Genomic DNA, 19234 nt, shown 5'->3' on the forward strand with positions numbered 1-19234 from the left:
ACACACACAGACACACACACACAGACACACACACAGACACACACACACACACACACAGACACACACCCAGACACACACACACACAGACACACACACACACACACAGACACACACACACACACAGACACACACACACACACAGACACACACACACACACAGACACACACACACACACAGACACACACACACAGACACAGACACACACACACACAGACACACACAGACACACACACACACACAGACACACACAGACACACACACACTCGCACAGACACACACACACACACAGACACACAGACACACACACACACACACAGACACACACACAGACACACACACAGACACACACACAGACTCACGCACACAGACTCACACACACACACACACACACAGATTCACACACACACACACACACACACACACACACACACACACACACACATACGCTCACACACTTCTAGAACAACGCTGACTGATTTTTCCCCCCCCCTCATCTCTCAAACCTAGAGGGCCTGAAGTAAATCCTAGTGCTACGTCTGCAGAGACTGAACCCGCGACCTGCGTGATCTGCACGGCCCAGTGCCTAAGCTCATGAGGCAGGGGAGCCACAAGCAGGATTGTCAATGACTACCCGTCTTTTCTCCCTGGACTAAAAGTACAAACATATCAGAAAGACTGACAGCATTTGGATTTCTAGAACACTCTCTTATATTTCTGAAATAACAACAGAAAACGCTGGAAAAACTCAGCAGGCCAGGGCAGCATCCGTGGAGAGAGAAATAGAGTCAACGTTTCAGGTCGATGACCTTTCATCAGAACTGGAAAAAAAATGTCTGTACCTTGTCTGTGCTGAGATGGCATGGGTCAGACACTTCAGTTTTTATCTAAAACGTGGGGAATTCTTCGATTCAAGTCTCTGTTGGCGTGCATTGTGTTAAATTGAGTATCTGTGAAAGGCTTTTCGTGATGTGCGTTGAAGAAAGCATCTTGTGCAGACGGTTTAGTGCTTTGAAGCACCAACACACCAGTCTGCGAAGTTCAAGGGCCCCAGCCCCCAGCTGAGTTCCCAATCTCAGCCTTGTCAGTGGGAGGAGAGGGCTGAGTGAGGTTCCATGCAGGGAGGGAGGGACAGGAAATTGGGCGGAGATCAGTGGGAGGAGAGGGCTGAGCGAGGTTCCATGCAGGGAGGGAGGGACAGGAAATTGGGCGGAGATACTCCAGGCCCACTCTTTCCCCAGCTACAGTTATTGATAGGTTTGGCTGATCATCAGTGGTGTTTGATTTTTATTGCTCCACTCCCTCATTTGACCCCCTCTCTTCCCTGAAGTGCTACAGGGTCTTCACAAACCCTTCCTCATAAGGGAGCCCAGGCCATGATTATCAGCACGCTGTTGGACAAAACTCCCAGCACCGACCCTGCCCTTACCTGACGCACACGTGTGAAAGCATTTTCCAGTGGTAGAGTCATTGGATAGTGGTCAGGCGCAGGCGCTGTGGTGCATTTATTTGTGGCCGTGTTTCTATTGGGCTATTTGCTGTGGCAGGGCATCTAATGGCGTCTGCCGTTAGTTAGACTTGCCCCTGCACACTTGCCCCTGCACGGTTAGGTTAGGTTTCTAAATTTTTTGTGTGGCGAGATGCTAACGGCGCAGCGAGGGAAACCGGGCATCTGGGACCTGAGTGAACAGCGCAAGCAACTGGCTATCTCCTTAACCAATTTTACACTTTTAAAATCGCCAACAATTGATATCTGAAGGAATGTAATAGTTAATTTTCAGTGCCAGAGAGGTTAATGGGCAGTAATTAACACTTATCACGTTGTTAAAATGGTACCTAGTCTTGAAATGACAAGACTTAACTCTCTGTGGCAGGTCTAGTTTGTACCTACCACACAAATACAGCAGCTTCACATTGCATGTCAATGGTGAGTCAGACAGCGAGATGCTGTTTTCACAAGAAGCTAATGGTGGAGCAGCGCAGCTCAGACAACTTTTGGGCATCCGCGCTTAATCGCACATCTGCCCCTCGCCTGAAGTTGCTGTACCATTTGCGCATAAATAACGACGAGTGCCATTAGCCTCACTGTTACTTTGACAGCAAACTCTGGGCCATTTTATATATATAGATACATATATCTACAGATAGATATGGATCTAAATGCAAGTTGTTTTATAGAGGAAAGGTTGAGCAGGTTGGGCCTATACTCATTGGAGTTTAGAAGAATGAGAGGTGATCTTATTGAAACATATAAGATTCTGAGGGGGCTTGACAGGGTAGATGCTGAGAGGATGTTTCCCCTCGTGGGGGAATCTAGAACGAGGGGGCATAGTTTCAGGATAAGGGGTCGCCCATTTAAAACGGAGATGAGGAGGAATTTCTTCTCTGAGGGTCGTGAATCTTTGGCATTCTCTACCCCAGGGAGCTGTGGAGGCTGAGTCATTGAATATATTTAAGGCGGAGATAGACAGATTTTTGAAAAACAGGGGAATTAAGGGTTATGCCATGATCTTATTGAATGGCGGAGCAGGCTCAAAGGGCCGAATGGCCTACTCCCTGCTCCTACGCCTTATGTTCTGATAAAAATAAAGATAGATAGAGATATAGATTGATAATTGATAGATATATTTGGGAACACCCACTGCCTAGCTGCAGACATGAGGATGAAGAATGGGCACCTGGTGTTTTGCTAGGGCCACCCATGGAACTGTACTTCAGCAAGAGTTAAAGCACTGTGGAGAACACTAAGAGAACAAAGCTTGTGCAGAAAGCCGGCCTCTCCCTTTTTCCCTCTTTTGCCTACCACAGACTTTGCATTCTTGTTGCAAAGCTGCAGGGGTCCCCTTCCAGTGCCGTCCTGTGCCACGCCTTGTGCACGGACTGAGCCAGGGAATGTGAGTGTCTGCTCTGATTGTTGCTGCTCCAGGCTTGTATCATTCGACTGTGGAAAAAACAACTTCCCACCTAACGCCAACCTTTCCCTTGCAGGTAAACATGACCGCGGATTTGGAGGGAAGTGAGATGTTGGCAGAGAAGGCAGACAGGCGGGAGTTTATCGACCTGCTGAAGAAGATGTTGACCATTGACGCAGACAAGAGAATTACTCCGATCGAGACGCTGAGCCATCCCTTTGTAACGATGACCCACCTACTGGATTTTCCTCACAGCACACAGTAGGTTCCCTCCTTCTAGGGCAGGTTCCCTGAACTTTCCCACATCTGAGCTCCTGCAAAGTGACAAGTGTTCAGAGGAAGTCAGTCTGCAGAATCACTTATTCCCTCCAAGTTGTGAATTTTCTCTGCACTTTTTATATAGGTTGTACTGGGAGACTCAGAGAGTTTACACGGCTGTATTCTAATTATGCAGTTCAAATGGAATTCAAATTGATAACAGAAATGGCACAAGTCAGGAGTGTGATGGAATACTCTCCACTTGCCTGTATGGGTGTAGCACCAACACTCAAGAAGTTCGACACCATCCAAGACAAAATAATCCACTTGGTCAGCAGCCCATACACTATCATTAACATCTCCCTCCTCCACCACCGGCGCACCGTGGCTGCACTGTGTAATATCCACAAGATGCACTGTAGCAACTCGTCAAGGCTTCTTCAACAACACCTCCCAAACCCGTGACCTCCACCACTTAAAAGGACAAGGGCAGCAGGTGCATGGGAACCACCACCTCCAAGTTCCCTTCCAGGTCACACACCATCCCAACTTGGACATATATCGATGTTCATTCATTGTTACTAGGTCAAAATCCTGGAACACCCTACCTAACAGCGCTGTGGGAGCACCTACACCACAAGGACTGCTGTGGTTCAAGGCGGCGACTCACCACCACCTTCTCAAGAGCATCTAGGGATAGGCAATAAATGCAATAAATAAACTTCCAAGCGGGGACCCTGTCAAAGAAAAACTCCACAGCATGTAGGGAAATCTGAACTACAGGGATTCCCGACAGAGCTCCGTCCCCCCGCCTACGCAGCCCGCCCCTGTCAAGATTCAACCCCAACTGTGGGAAAATTCATAGCCCTCAGGATCGGTGCTTTGACAAGTGAAATCACCATAGTTTTCCACTGCTCAGTAATGAATTGGTCTCCTAATTTTTCTTTCAGTGTCAAGTCCTGCTTTCAGAACATGGAGATTTGCAAGCGAAGGGTCAATATGTACGACACGGTAAACCAGAGTAAGACACCATTCATCACGCACGTGGCTCCAAGCACATCGAGCAACCTGACGATGACCTTCAGCAATCAACTCAGCACAGTGCACAACCAGGTATGTGCAGAACGAGTGATCTAAACCAGGTCAGCACAGTGCACAACCAGGTATGTGCAGAACGAGTGATCTAAACCAGGTCAGCACAGTGCACAACCAGGTATGTGCAGAACGAGTGATCTAAACCAGGTCTGCACAGTGCACAACCAGGTATGTGCAGAACGAGTGATCTAAACCAGGTCAGCACAGTGCACAACCAGGTATGTGCAGAACGAGTGATCTAAACCAGGTCGGCACAGTGCACAACCAGGTATGTGCAGAACGAGTGATCTAAACCAGGTCGGCACAGTGCACAACCAGGTATGTGCAGAACGAGTGATCTAAACCAGGTCGGCACAGTGCACAACCAGGTATGTGCAGAACGAGTGATCTAAACCAGGTCGGCACAGTGCACAACCAGGTATGTGCAGAACGAGTGATCTAAACCAGGTCAACACTGTCTTGTTTTGCACACTTTGTACAAAAATAATAAATTGCAGGACAACGGGATATTACAGTTTAACTCTTTTATTAAAGCATTAGGTCTGTGAACTTACTCATACAGCACCATGGGGAAAAGATGGTGTTAGGGCCCTGGGTCTTCTAAAAACAATAGCAGTCCTTACAGATGCCTGCAGGCCAATGACAACTCAGCATGTGATCACATGTGAATATAATAGGTATTCCTTACAGATGCCTGCGGGCCAATGACAACTCAACATGCAAATGTTACAAACACAGGTCACAACCAGAGCGAGTGCTCTGAAATGGGTCAGCGCTGTTCTGTTGGTCAGATTGATGGGTAGAAATATCTGGAACAGATGGGTGATGTCTCAGTGAGCATCACAGCCCAACCATTTATCTCTGACTTACAGGACAGCCCAAAGAATGGGGTCACAGCTTAATCTGACAGAACGCAACAAATGCTGAGAGAATTAAATGGCTTTCAATCAGACCAACGATTCTGATGACTGTGTTTTACACAGGCCGCACCAGTCCGCAGTATCTCTGAGAAGTGGATGAATTCAGGGCTCCTGTAATCGGAGTCACTTTTAAAACAGCGTTTTAAAAATATCCGCTCAGTGGAGTAAATCTGCCTGGTGTGGAATTGAATGGCCCATGTCTGAGCCCATGTCTGATTCCTGGTCTGTGCTGAATTTGGACTTAGAGTTGGCTTCAGTGCCCCTTGGCCATGGAATGAGGAAAAATAAATCGGACAGGGAATCAATGTCCTGTCACATGTCGGAAAGTGTTGGCGTGAGGATTAGGACGCCTTCCACGGTCGAACAGCCTGCAAACACAATGTCGAGACTGGAGAGGCCAGAATGGCCACTTGACTTGAGGTGCTGAAGGGCAGCTGGCAGCAGTAGAGCTGTAACCCAGCAAGAGACAACGCCTTTCAGGAGAGGAGGGGAGAAAAAAATGGCAAGAAATGAATCCGCCCATTCATGTTAGTCACTGGAAATGATCGTTCCCCTTTAACTATCTCAAAAGGCTAAATGCGGCCTTTCTTGTAAAAACTACAATGTTTGAACTGAAAACTAAACATGTGTGATATTGAATTGCCAAGGTCATTCACAGGCCAGTTGGAAACTAGTCATTTAGCTCTCACTTTGATGAATAAACACTTAACTGTTGGGTAAACAGGAACTCCATATGTTAGAACAGCTCACACTGGGGTTTCAGTCTTAAAGAGGCACTGCCGCATCTGTGTTGGCAAAACTTCTTCATTAATCATTGTGATATCATTCATGATGCGAACGCTCAGCTGTCCTCGGAAAGCATGACTTGTGTCTCTCCGGGAACTACCCTTCCCCCAAAACAGAAACGGCTTTAAGGATAAGTCCGGGATTTAAAAGGGAGTCATACAGCTGGACTGGCAATCAGTGCCTTTGTTGGCAAGTCTGCTAATTGCTCCTATTTTAAAAACTCTCGTTGTCACATCCCATTCTCCCAGCAGGGGTCTCTTCTGAGGCAGCGCTCTATTTGAGTGGGGCTGCGGGGTGGGACCAGTCGCCCTGTGCTATTTTATACTTCATCCTCCGTATCTTCATGGTCAAGGCGGCACTCAAAAGTATCTGCTTCCCCTTGTTCACCTCTGACAGCAGACGCCACCCAATGGGAAGGTTGCGGGTTTGCCTCCATTGGTGTGAAGCAATCCGAGGCAGGGCACGTTATACCTCCCTCCCTCCTCTCTCCTCAAAATAAATGGCTTGAGTTCAGGAATCAGAAGTACCCTGGAATGATACCGGGTTTAAACTCTGCTCTGTGCTGAGTTAGCTGATCTCAGTTTGGGTAATGGTGAAGGGAGAGGGGGCTTAAATCCACTGGGTTGGGGAGGGGGCGAAGAATCAGCAAGTGTTCCTGCTCCTGATCGTTATCTAGTATCCCCCTGCTGGAGGTTTGTGCGCGTGCGTGCATGGGCGCTTGTACGCATGCATTTATGCGCGTGTGTTTGTCTGAGTGTCTGTGTGTGTGCTTGTCTGTCCATATGTGTGTTTGTGTGTGCACATATGTGTGCGCATGTGTGTGTGTTTGTGTGTGCGCGTGTGAGTGCATGTATGTGTACGCTTGTGTGTGTATGCGCGTGTGTGCATGTGCGTGTGTGTTTGTGTGTGTGTGCATGTGTGTGTGGGCGTGTGTGCATGTGTACGCTTGTGTGTGTGTGTGTGTGCGTGTGTGTGTGTGCATGTGTGTGTGTGTGGGTGTGTGTGCATGTGTGTGTGTGGGTGTGTGTATGTGTACTTTTGTGCGTGTATGTGCACAACATGTTTGGGCTCAGCCAAACGTGCGAACACTCCTATCAAGGTTCGCATGTGAAGGATGGTCACTTGGCTCAGTTAACAGGAGGTTCGTGCCACTCGTGGGCACTGTAACACATCATCAGACGGCACCTTTAGGAGAGGGGGAGGGGGAAAAGAAGCAAAAAAAATAAAATTAAAAACTTTTTTTTAAAATAGTGAACCGATCAGGGTATGGTCAAGAGGAACTGTGCTTAGTCAGATGAGGAACACCGCAGCAGCAGAAACCTGTTTGCAATATCGAAGAAAAAATAGCACGTGTTTAACCCTCAAGTATCGCGGTATCTTTACTACATTGAAGTTTTCTGTCTGCTCCCAAGCGTATTCCAGCTCATGGAAAAGAAAAAAAAAAGCAATTTTGAAAACGAGTCTGTATTTTTCATGCACTGGGTCATGTGTTCCTAACCCTTTTCCAATGAAAGGAATCGTAAAACCTTAAAAGGAATTTTTCTCCATTCAAAGTTTGTGAATGGAAATTGCCCACTTCAGCCCTGCACCCGGTCACCTTGGAATTCAGTTGAATCTCCAGCATTTTTTCCCCCTTTTATCAACAGCGGGAGGGGAGAGAAGCAAAGGAAGCCTCTTAACGATGCCTTTGCTGATATGCTAAAACATGGTACGATAGCAAAATACTGCGGACGCTGGAAATCCGAAATAACAACAGAAAACGCTGGAAAAACTCAGCAGGCCAGGCAGCATCCGTGGAGAGAGAAACAGAGTTAACGTTTCGAGTCGAAGAACGGTTCTGACGAAAGGTCTTCGACCTGAAACATTAACTCTGTTTCTCTCTCCACGGATGTTGCCTGGCCTGCTGAGTTTTTCCAGCGTTTTCTGTTGTTATTTTGGTAAAACATGGTGTTGCTTTTCCCTGCAGCTTGCCGCAGCTCAGTGAATACTCGAGGTGTGTGTGTGTTTTTTGGTGTGTTTGACTCCCCACTGGAGTGAACTCGAGAGTGAAGGCTGTGCTGGTGAGTGGGGCGCTGAGCCACGTGGGCCAATCTGTGCACTCGGCTCGGAGCAGATACAGCACAGATTCACCAGAATGATACCGGGGCGTAGAGGGTTAAATTAGGAGGACAGGTTGCATAAACTTGGCTTGTATTTCCTTGAATTTATACGGTTGATGAGTGATCTAATCGAGGAGTTTAAAACAATTATGGGATTCAATAGGGTAGATACAGAGGAACTATTTCCTCTGGTGGGTCAGTTCAGAACAGAACAATGGCGCATAGTGTAACATTAGAGCTCGGCCATTCAGGAGTGAAATCAGGAAGCACTTTTTCCTGCAAAAAGTTGTGGAAATCTGAATCTCTCTCCCCTAGAAGGCCGTGGAGGCTGGGGGTTAACTGAAATTTTCAAGCCAAGATCGATAGATTTTTTGTTAGGTAAGGGTATCAAGGATTATGGAGCAAAGGTGGGGAAATGGGAGTTGAGGTACAGATCAGTCCTGGTCTAATTGAATGGTGGAGCAAGCTAGAGTGGCTAGTCCTGTTCCTTTATTACTCTGAGTTAGCTAATCTTAGCTAGGTTGGCAACTGGAACCTCAAAATTGGTCTCCGTGCTTCGGATAATGGGAGTTAGTTGGAATATTGTAATATAGAAACATAGAAGATAGGAGCAGGAGTAGGCCATTCGGCCCCTCGAGCCTGCTCCGCCATTCAATGAGATCATGGCTGATCATCCAAATTCAGTAACCTGTCCCTGCCTTCTCTCCATATCCCTTGACCCCTTTAGCCTTAAGAAATATAGCCAACTCCTTCTTGAATATATTTAATGAATTGGCCTCCACTGCCTTCTGTGGCAGAGAATTCCACAGGTTCACCACTCTCTGGGTGAAGAAATTCCTCCTCATCTCAGTCCTAAATGGCTTACCCCTTATCCTTAGACTATGACCCCTAGTTCTGGACTCCCCGGCCATTGGTAACATCCTTCCTGCATCTAGTCTGTTCAGGCCTGACAGAATTTTATAGGTTTCGATGAGATCCCTTCTCAATCTTCTAAACTCCAGTGAGTACAAGCCCAATCGACCCAATCTCTCCTCGTACATCCACACCTTTTGTCGTTGGGATGATATGTTCATTTGAGCCGAGCACGGCGTGTCTGTTGACAATATCCTCTTAGGAGGCAAGTGGCTGGTTTGGTTGACAGGCCACCTGGTGAATCCCTGAATGGAGAAGGAGTCAGCCAGCGGGAGGCGGAGGTAGTGGGGTTGTTGTGAGGGCAGGTAACAGCCCCCTTTCTGGGAACTCGGGGAAAAGAGGACAAAGATCTGCATGCGAAGGTCAGTCCATCCAGTTAAGTCTTGAGAAAGAGCCCAGCATTACGAGGGATAGCTCGCTCATCTTAAATGCAGAGCTGGTCAGAATCAGAAGGCTAACCAGGGAAAAATAAAGTCAGGGTAGGCAGTGTATTTTGTTTCTTATGTCCACAATGGAAAGTAAAGTTAAGCGAACTAAGTGCGACTCATTGCTCTGTATATTCACTTGCCACCTATAAAATAAAGCTTCTTAACAATTAATGTCTGATCGCCAGTCGCCAGAACTTGTGTGAAAGACACAATATCCAGTTCATATCACAAAGGAGCCCTATTCTTACACCCTGATTTACATTATGATATGATTAGATATTGGGCAGGACACGCTCCTGGACATAATGTACCAGGGACCACTGACAGGAGTGACCAGCTACATTGAACTTGAGAGAACATCGAAGGCAGGCCCGATATTTTAATCAGCTGAGTTAGCTTATCGCAGCTCGGGTAAGAATTGGGACATTAAAATTGGTCTTCGTACTCCTGCACTACGGAGGTGAAAAACATCAGCCATGGCTGATGCTCCTGATTGTCGTCCAGGGACTCCAGCGGGAAAATGCGCTCAGATGTTGGGCTCGGCTGCAGTACCCCAACAGTAAGAGCTCACCCACGAAGATTGGTCACTCGGATGATGTATCGGAGGGTGACCCACCCTCACGTGACCACACTTCAGTGAGAGTTGCACCTTGATACGAAAAATAAGCTAACTGTGGTTTCAATTTCAAAATGGTGACATGGTCATGGAAGTCTTACTGTAGGTAGTTACTGTGCTAGTTATGTATTTGCTTGATTCTCAGATGTACATTGATCATGGCTTTCAAGAAAATCCTCAGTTTGTTAGATTCTCCCTTCTTCTCACTTTAACCTGGGTGCTTGCTTTGTAAGATTGCTGTGTACAGCTATTTTATGTAGTTTGAATATAGGGTTCCTTTCTAGTGCAATAAATGCTGCTGTTCATTCATAAGCACCCAAGACTTCTTACCTGGACCCACCATCACTAGGAACAGACCTGCACCCGCCAGTACTGTACCCCAGTGTTACACAGCGACAGACCTGTACCCACCAGTACTGTACCCCAGTGTTACACAGTGACAGACCTGTACCCACCAGTACTGTACCCCAGTGTTATACACTGACAGACCTGTACCCACCAGTACTGTACCCCAGTGTTACACAGCGACAGACCTGTACCCACCAGTACTGTACCCCAGTGTTACACAGCGACAGACCTGTACCCACCAGTACTGTACCCCAGTGTTACACAGCGACAGACCTGTACCCACCAGTACTGTACCCCAGTGTTCTACAGCGACAGACCTGTACCCACCAGTACTGTACCCCAGTGTTACACAGTGACAGACCTGTACCCACCAGTACTGTACCCCAGTGTTACACAGCGACAGACCTGTACCCACCAGTACTGTACCCCAGTGTTCTACAGTGACAGACCTGTACCCACCAGTACTGTACCCCAGTGTTACACAGTGACAGACCTGTACCCACCAGTACTGTACCCCAGTGTTACACAGCGACAGACCTGTACCCACTCGTACTGTACCCCAGTGTTCTACAGCGACAGACCTGCACCCACCAGTACTGTACCCCAGTGTTACACAGCGACAGACCTGTACCCTCCAGTACTGTACCCCAGTGTTACACGGCGACAGACCTGTACCCACCAGTACTGTACCCCAGTGTTACACAGCGACAGACCTGTACCCACCAGTACTGTACCCCAGTGTTACACAGCGACAGACCTGTACCCACCAGTACTGTACCCCAGTGTTACACAGCAACAGACCTGCACCCACCAGTACTGTACCCCAGTGTTGTACAGTGACAGACCTGTACCCACCAGTACTGTACCCCAGTGTTACACAGTGACAGACCTGTACCCACCAGTACTGTACCCCAGTGTTACACAGCGACAGACCTGCACCCACCAGTACTGTACCCCGGTGTTACACAGCGACAGACCTGTACCCACCAGTACTGTACCCCAGTATTACACAGCGACAGACCTGCACCCACCAGTACTGTACCCCAGTGTTACACAACGACAGACCTGCACCCACCAGTACTGTACCCCGGTGTTACACAGCGACAGACCTGCACCCACCAGTACTGTACCCCAGTGTTACACAGCGACAGACCTGTACCCACCAGTACTGTACCCCAGTGTTACACAGCGACAGACCTGTACCCACCAGTACTGTACCCCAGTGTTACACAGCGACAGACCTGCACCCACCAGTACTGTATCCCGGTGTTACACAGCGACAGACCTGTACCCACCAGTACTGTATCCCAGTGTTACACAGCAACAGACCTGCACCCACCAGTACTGTACCCCAGTGTTACACAGCGACAGACCTGTACCCACCAGTACTGTACCCCAGTGTTACACAGCGACAGACCTGTATCCACCAGTACTTTACCCCAGTGTTGTACAGTGACAGACCTGTACCCACCAGTGCTGTACCCCAATGTTATACAGTGACAGACCTGTACCCACCAGTACTGTAGCCCAGTGTTATACAGTGACAGACCTGTCCCCACCAGTACGGTATCCCAGTGTTATACAGTGACAGACCTGTACCCACCAGTACTGTAACCCAGTGTTATATAGTGACAGGAATATGACCACCAGTGCTGTACCCCAGTGTTATACAGTGACAGGAATGTACCCACCAGTACTGTACCCCAGTGTTACATAATGACAGACCTGTACCCATCAGTACTGTACCCCAGTGTTAAACAGTGACAGACCTGTCCCCACCAGTACTGTACCCCAGTGTTACATAATGACAGACTTGTACCCACCAGTACTGTACCTCAGTGTTAGTGACAGACCTGTACCCACCAGTACTGTACCCCAGTGTTATACAGTGACAGACCTGTCCCCACCAGTACTGTACCCCAGTGTTATACAGTGAGAAATCTGTCCCCACCAGTACTGTAACCCAGTGTTATACAGTGAGAAATCTGTCCCCACCAGTACTGTACCCCAGTGTTATACAGTGACAGACCTGTACCCATCAGTACTGTACCGCACTGTTATACAGTGACAGACCTGTACCCACCAGTACTGTATCCCAGTATTATACAATGACAGACCTGTACCCACCAGTACTGTACCCCAGTGTTATACAGTGACAGACCTGTACCCACCAGTGCTGTACCCCAGTGTTACACAGTGACAGATCTATACCCACCAGTACTGTACCCCAGTGTTCTACAGTGACAGACCTGTACCCACCAGTACTGTACCGCAGTGTTACACAGCGACAGACCTGTACCCACTCGTACTGTACCCCAGTGTTCTACAGCGACAGACCTGCACCCACCAGTACTGTACCCCAGTGTTACACAGCGACAGACCTGTACCCACCAGTACTGTACCCCAGTGTTACACGGCGACAGACCTGTACCCACCAGTACTGTACCCCAGTGTTACACAGCAACAGACCTGCACCCACCAGTACTGTACCCCAGTGTTGTACAGTGACAGACCTGTACCCACCAGTACTGTACCCCAGTGTTACACAGCGACAGACCTGTACCCACCAGTACTGTACCCCAGTGTTACACAGCGACAGACCTGTACCCACCAGTACTGTACCCCAGTGTTACACAGCGACAGACCTGCACCCACCAGTACTGTATCCCGGTGTTACACAGCGACAGACCTGTACCCACCAGTACTGTATCCCAGTGTTACACAGCAACAGACCTGCACCCACCAGTACTGTACCCCAGTGTTACACAGCGACAGACCTGCACCCACCAGTACTGTATCCCGGTGTTACACAGCGACAGACCTGTACCCACCAGTACTGTATCCCAGTGTTACACAGCAACAGACCTGCACCCACCAGTACTGTACCCCAGTGTTACACAGCGACAGACCTGTACCCACCAGTACTGTACCCCAGTGTTACACAGTGACAGACCTGTATCCACCAGTACTTTACCCCAGTGTTGTACAGTGACAGACCTGTACGCACCAGTGCTGTACCCCAATGTTATACAGTGACAGACCTGTCCCCACCAGTACTATACCCCAATGTTATACAGTGACAGACCTGTACCCACCAGTACTGTAGCCCAGTGTTATACAGTGACAGACCTGTCCCCACCAGTACGGTATCCCAGTGTTATACAGTGACAGACCTGTACCCACCAGTACTGTAACCCAGTGTTATATAGTGACAGGAATATGACCACCAGTGCTGTACCCCAGTGTTATACAGTGACAGGAATGTACCCACCAGTACTGTACCCCAGTGTTACATAATGACAGACCTGTACCCATCAGTACTGTACCCCAGTGTTATACAGTGACAGACCTGTCCCCACCAGTACTGTACCCCAGTGTTACATAATGACAGACTTGTACCCACCAGTACTGTACCTCAGTGTTAGTGACAGACCTGTACCCACCAGTACTGTACCCCAGTGTTATACAGTGACAGACCTGTCCCCACCAGTACTGTACCCCAGTGTTATACAGTGAGAAATCTGTCCCCACCAGTACTGGAACCCAGTGTTATACAGTGAGAAATCTGTCCCCACCAGTACTGTACCCCAGTGTTATACAGTGACAGACCTGTACCCATCAGTACTGTACCGCAGTGTTATACAGTGACAGACCTGTACCCATCAGAACTGTATCCCGGTGTTACACAGCGACAGACCTGTACCCACCAGTACTGTATCCCAGTGTTACACAGCAACAGACCTGCACCCACCAGTACTGTACCCCAGTGTTACACAGCGACAGACCTGCACCCACCAGTACTGTATCCTGGTGTTACACAGCGACAGACCTGTACCCACCAGTACTGTATCCCAGTGTTACACAGCGACAGACCTGCACCCACCAGTACTGTATCCTGGTGTTACACAGCGACAGACCTGTACCCACCAGTACTGTATCCCAGTGTTACACAGCAACAGACCTGCACCCACCAGTACTGTACCCCAGTGTTACACAGCGACAGACCTGCACCCACCAGTACTGTATCCCGGTGTTACACAGCGACAGACCTGTACCCACCAGTACTGTATCCCAGTGTTACACAGCAACAGACCTGCACCCACCAGTACTGTACCCCAGTGTTACACAGCGACAGACCTGTACCCACCAGTACTGTACCCCAGTGTTACACAGTGACAGACCTGTATCCACCAGTACTTTACCCCAGTGTTGTACAGTGACAGACCTGTACCCACCAGTGCTGTACCCCAATGTTATACAGTGACAGACCTGTCCCCACCAGTACTATACCCCAATGTTATACAGTGACAGACCTGTACCCACCAGTACTGTAGCCCAGTGTTATACAGTGACAGACCTGTCCCCACCAGTACGGTATCCCAGTGTTATACAGTGACAGACCTGTACCCACCAGTACTGTAACCCAGTGTTATATAGTGACAGGAATATGACCACCAGTGCTGTACCCCAGTGTTATACAGTGACAGGAATGTACCCACCAGTACTGTACCCCAGTGTTACATAATGACAGACCTGTACCCATCAGTACTGTACCCCAGTGTTATACAGTGACAGACCTGTCCCCACCAGTACTGTACCCCAGTGTTACATAATGACAGACTTGTACCCACCAGTACTGTACCTCAGTGTTAGTGACAGACCTGTACCCACCAGTACTGTACCCCAGTGTTATACAGTGACAGACCTGTCCCCACCAGTACTGTACCCCAGTGTTACATAATGACAGACCTGTACCCACCAGTGCTGTACCCCAGTGTTAGTGACAGACCTGTACCCACCAGTACTGTACCCCAGTGTTATACAGTGACAGACCTGTCCCCACCAGTACTGTACCCCAGTGTTATACAGTGAGAAATCTGTCCCCACCAGTACTGTAACCCAGTGTTATACAGTGAGAAATCTGTCGCCACCAGTACTGTACCCCAGTGTTATACAGTGACAGACCTGTACCCATCAGTACTGTACCGCAGTGTTATACAGTGACAGACCTGTACCCATCAGAACTGTACCGCAGTGTTATACAGTGACAGACCTGTACCCACCAGTACTGTATCCCAGTATTATACAATGACAGACCTGTACCCACCAGTACTGTACCCCAGTGTTACACAGTGACAGATCTGTACCCACCAGTACTGTACCCCAGTGTTACACAGTGACAGACCTGTACCCACCAGTACTGTACCGCAGTGTTATACAGTGACAGACCTGTACCCATCAGAACTGTACCCCAGTGTTATACAGTCACAGACCTGTACCCACCAGTACTGTACCCCAGTGTTACACAGTGACAGATCTGTACCCACCAGTACTGTACCCCAGTGTTATACAGTCACAGACCTGTACCCATCAGTACTGTACCCCAGTGTTATACAGTCACAGACCTGTACCCACCAGTACTGTACCCCAGTGTTATACAGTGACAGACTTGTACCCACCAGTACTGTACCCCAGTGTTATACAGTCACAGACCTGTACCCACCAGTACTGTACCCCAGTGTTATACAGTGACAGACCTGTACCCACCAGTACTGTACCCCAGTGTTATACAGTGACAGACCTGTACCCACCAGTACTGTACCCCAGTGTTATACAGTCACAGACCTGTACCCACCAGTACTGTACCCCAGTGTTATACAGTGACAGACCTGTACCCACCAGTACTGTACCCCAGTGTTATACAGTGACAGACCTGTACCCACCAGTACTGTACCCCAGTGTTATACAGTGACAGACCTGTACCCACCAGTACTGTACCCCAGTGTTATACAGTCACAGACCTGTACCCATCAGTACTGTACCCCAGTGTTATACAGTCACAGACCTGTACCCACCAGTACTGTACCCCAGTGTTATACAGTGACAGACTTGTACCCACCAGTACTGTACCCCAGTGTTATACAGTCACAGACCTGTACCCACCAGTACTGTACCCCAGTGTTATACAGTGACAGACCTGTCCCCACCAGAACTGTACCCCAGTGTTATACAGTGACAGACCTGTACCCACCAGTACTGTACCCCAGTGTTATACAGTGACAGACCTGTCCCCACCAGAACTGTACCCCAGTGTTATACAGTGACAGACCTGTCCCCACCAGTACTGTACCCCAGTGTTATACAGTGACAGACCTGTCCCCACCAGAACTGTACCCCAGTGTTATACAGTGACAGACCTGTCCCCACCAGTACTGTACCCCAGTGTTATACAGTGACAGACCTGTCCCCACCAGTACTGTATCCCAGTGTTACACAGCGACAGACCTGTACCCACCAGTACTGTACCCCAGTGTTACACAGTAACAGACCTGTACCCACCAGTACTGTACCCCAGTGTTACACAGTGACAGACCTGTCCCCACCAGTACTGTACCCCAGTGTTATACAGTGACAGACCTGTCCCCACCAGAACTGTACCCCAGTGTTATACAGTGACAGACCTGTCCCCACCAGTACTGTACCCCAGTGTTATACAGTGACAGACCTGTCCCCACCAGTACTGTATCCCAGTGTTACACAGCGACAGACCTGTACCCACCAGTACTGTATCCCAGTGTTACACAGCAACAGACCTGCACCCACCAGTACTGTACCCCAGTGTTACACAGCGACAGACCTGCACCCACCAGTACTGTATCCTGGTGTTACACAGCGACAGACCTGTACCCACCAGTACTGTATCCCAGTGTTACACAGCGACAGACCTGCACCCACCAGTACTGTATCCTGGTGTTACACAGCGACAGACCTGTACCCACCAGTACTGTATCCCAGTGTTACACAGCAACAGACCTGCACCCACCAGTACTGTACCCCAGTGTTACACAGCGACAGACCTGCACCCACCAGTACTGTATCCCGGTGTTACACAGCGACAGACCTGTACCCACCAGTACTGTATCCCAGTGTTACACAGCAACAGACCTGCACCCACCAGTACTGTACCCCAGTGTTACACAGCGACAGACCTGTACCCACCAGTACTGTACCCCAGTGTTACACAGTGACAGACCTGTATCCACCAGTACTTTACCCCAGTGTTGTACAGTGACAGACCTGTACCCACCAGTGCTGTACCCCAATGTTATACAGTGACAGACCTGTCCCCACCAGTACTATACCCCAATGTTATACAGTGACAGACCTGTACCCACCAGTACTGTAGCCCAGTGTTATACAGTGACAGACCTGTCCCCACCAGTACGGTATCCCAGTGTTATACAGTGACAGACCTGTACCCACCAGTACTGTAACCCAGTGTTATATAGTGACAGGAATATGACCACCAGTGCTGTACCCCAGTGTTATACAGTGACAGGAATGTACCCACCAGTACTGTACCCCAGTGTTACATAATGACAGACCTGTACCCATCAGTACTGTACCCCAGTGTTATACAGTGACAGACCTGTCCCCACCAGTACTGTACCCCAGTGTTACATAATGACAGACTTGTACCCACCAGTACTGTACCTCAGTGTTAGTGACAGACCTGTACCCACCAGTACTGTACCCCAGTGTTATACAGTGACAGACCTGTCCCCACCAGTACTGTACCCCAGTGTTACATAATGACAGACCTGTACCCACCAGTGCTGTACCCCAGTGTTAGTGACAGACCTGTACCCACCAGTACTGTACCCCAGTGTTATACAGTGACAGACCTGTCCCCACCAGTACTGTACCCCAGTGTTATACAGTGAGAAATCTGTCCCCACCAGTACTGTAACCCAGTGTTATACAGTGAGAAATCTGTCGCCACCAGTACTGTACCCCAGTGTTATACAGTGACAGACCTGTACCCATCAGTACTGTACCGCAGTGTTATACAGTGACAGACCTGTACCCATCAGAACTGTACCGCAGTGTTATACAGTGACAGACCTGTACCCACCAGTACTGTATCCCAGTATTATACAATGACAGACCTGTACCCACCAGTACTGTACCCCAGTGTTACACAGTGACAGATCTGTACCCACCAGTACTGTACCCCAGTGTTACACAGTGACAGACCTGTACCCACCAGTACTGTACCGCAGTGTTATACAGTGACAGACCTGTACCCATCAGAACTGTACCCCAGTGTTATACAGTCACAGACCTGTACCCACCAGTACTGTACCCCAGTGTTACACAGTGACAGATCTGTACCCACCAGTACTGTACCCCAGTGTTATACAGTCACAGACCTGTACCCATCAGTACTGTACCCCAGTGTTATACAGTCACAGACCTGTACCCACCAGTACTGTACCCCAGTGTTATACAGTGACAGACTTGTACCCACCAGTACTGTACCCCAGTGTTATACAGTCACAGACCTGTACCCACCAGTACTGTACCCCAGTGTTATACAGTGACAGACCTGTACCCACCAGTACTGTACCCCAGTGTTATACAGTGACAGACCTGTACCCACCAGTACTGTACCCCAGTGTTATACAGTCACAGACCTGTACCCACCAGTACTGTACCCCAGTGTTATACAGTGACAGACCTGTACCCACCAGTACTGTACCCCAGTGTTATACAGTGACAGACCTGTACCCACCAGTACTGTACCCCAGTGTTATACAGTGACAGACCTGTACCCACCAGTACTGTACCCCAGTGTTATACAGTCACAGACCTGTACCCATCAGTACTGTACCCCAGTGTTATACAGTCACAGACCTGTACCCACCAGTACTGTACCCCAGTGTTATACAGTGACAGACTTGTACCCACCAGTACTGTACCCCAGTGTTATACAGTCACAGACCTGTACCCACCAGTACTGTACCCCAGTGTTATACAGTGACAGACCTGTCCCCACCAGAACTGTACCCCAGTGTTATA

At 48.9% G+C, this 19234-nt stretch overlaps 1 protein-coding gene across 7 annotated transcripts in view; it reads left to right on the top strand.

The window, feature by feature from the left end:
- The window catches only part of hipk2 (homeodomain interacting protein kinase 2), a 295692-nt gene that overhangs the window by 240877 nt on the left and 35581 nt on the right, over positions 1 to 19234 (top strand). For all 7 annotated transcript variants that reach the window (XM_086008608.1, XM_086008610.1, XM_086008609.1 and 4 more), the window contains 2 exons: positions 2987 to 3171; positions 4119 to 4281. In XM_086008608.1, coding sequence (XP_085864734.1) covers positions 2987 to 3171; positions 4119 to 4281 — 348 coding nt within the window. The remainder of the gene's footprint in view (positions 1 to 2986; positions 3172 to 4118; positions 4282 to 19234) is intronic.

This window comes from Somniosus microcephalus, chromosome 16 (assembly GCF_052327205.1).
Source record: "Somniosus microcephalus isolate GS21.2 chromosome 16, FLI_Smic_1.0, whole genome shotgun sequence".
Lineage (NCBI taxonomy): Eukaryota > Metazoa > Chordata > Chondrichthyes > Squaliformes > Somniosidae > Somniosus > Somniosus microcephalus.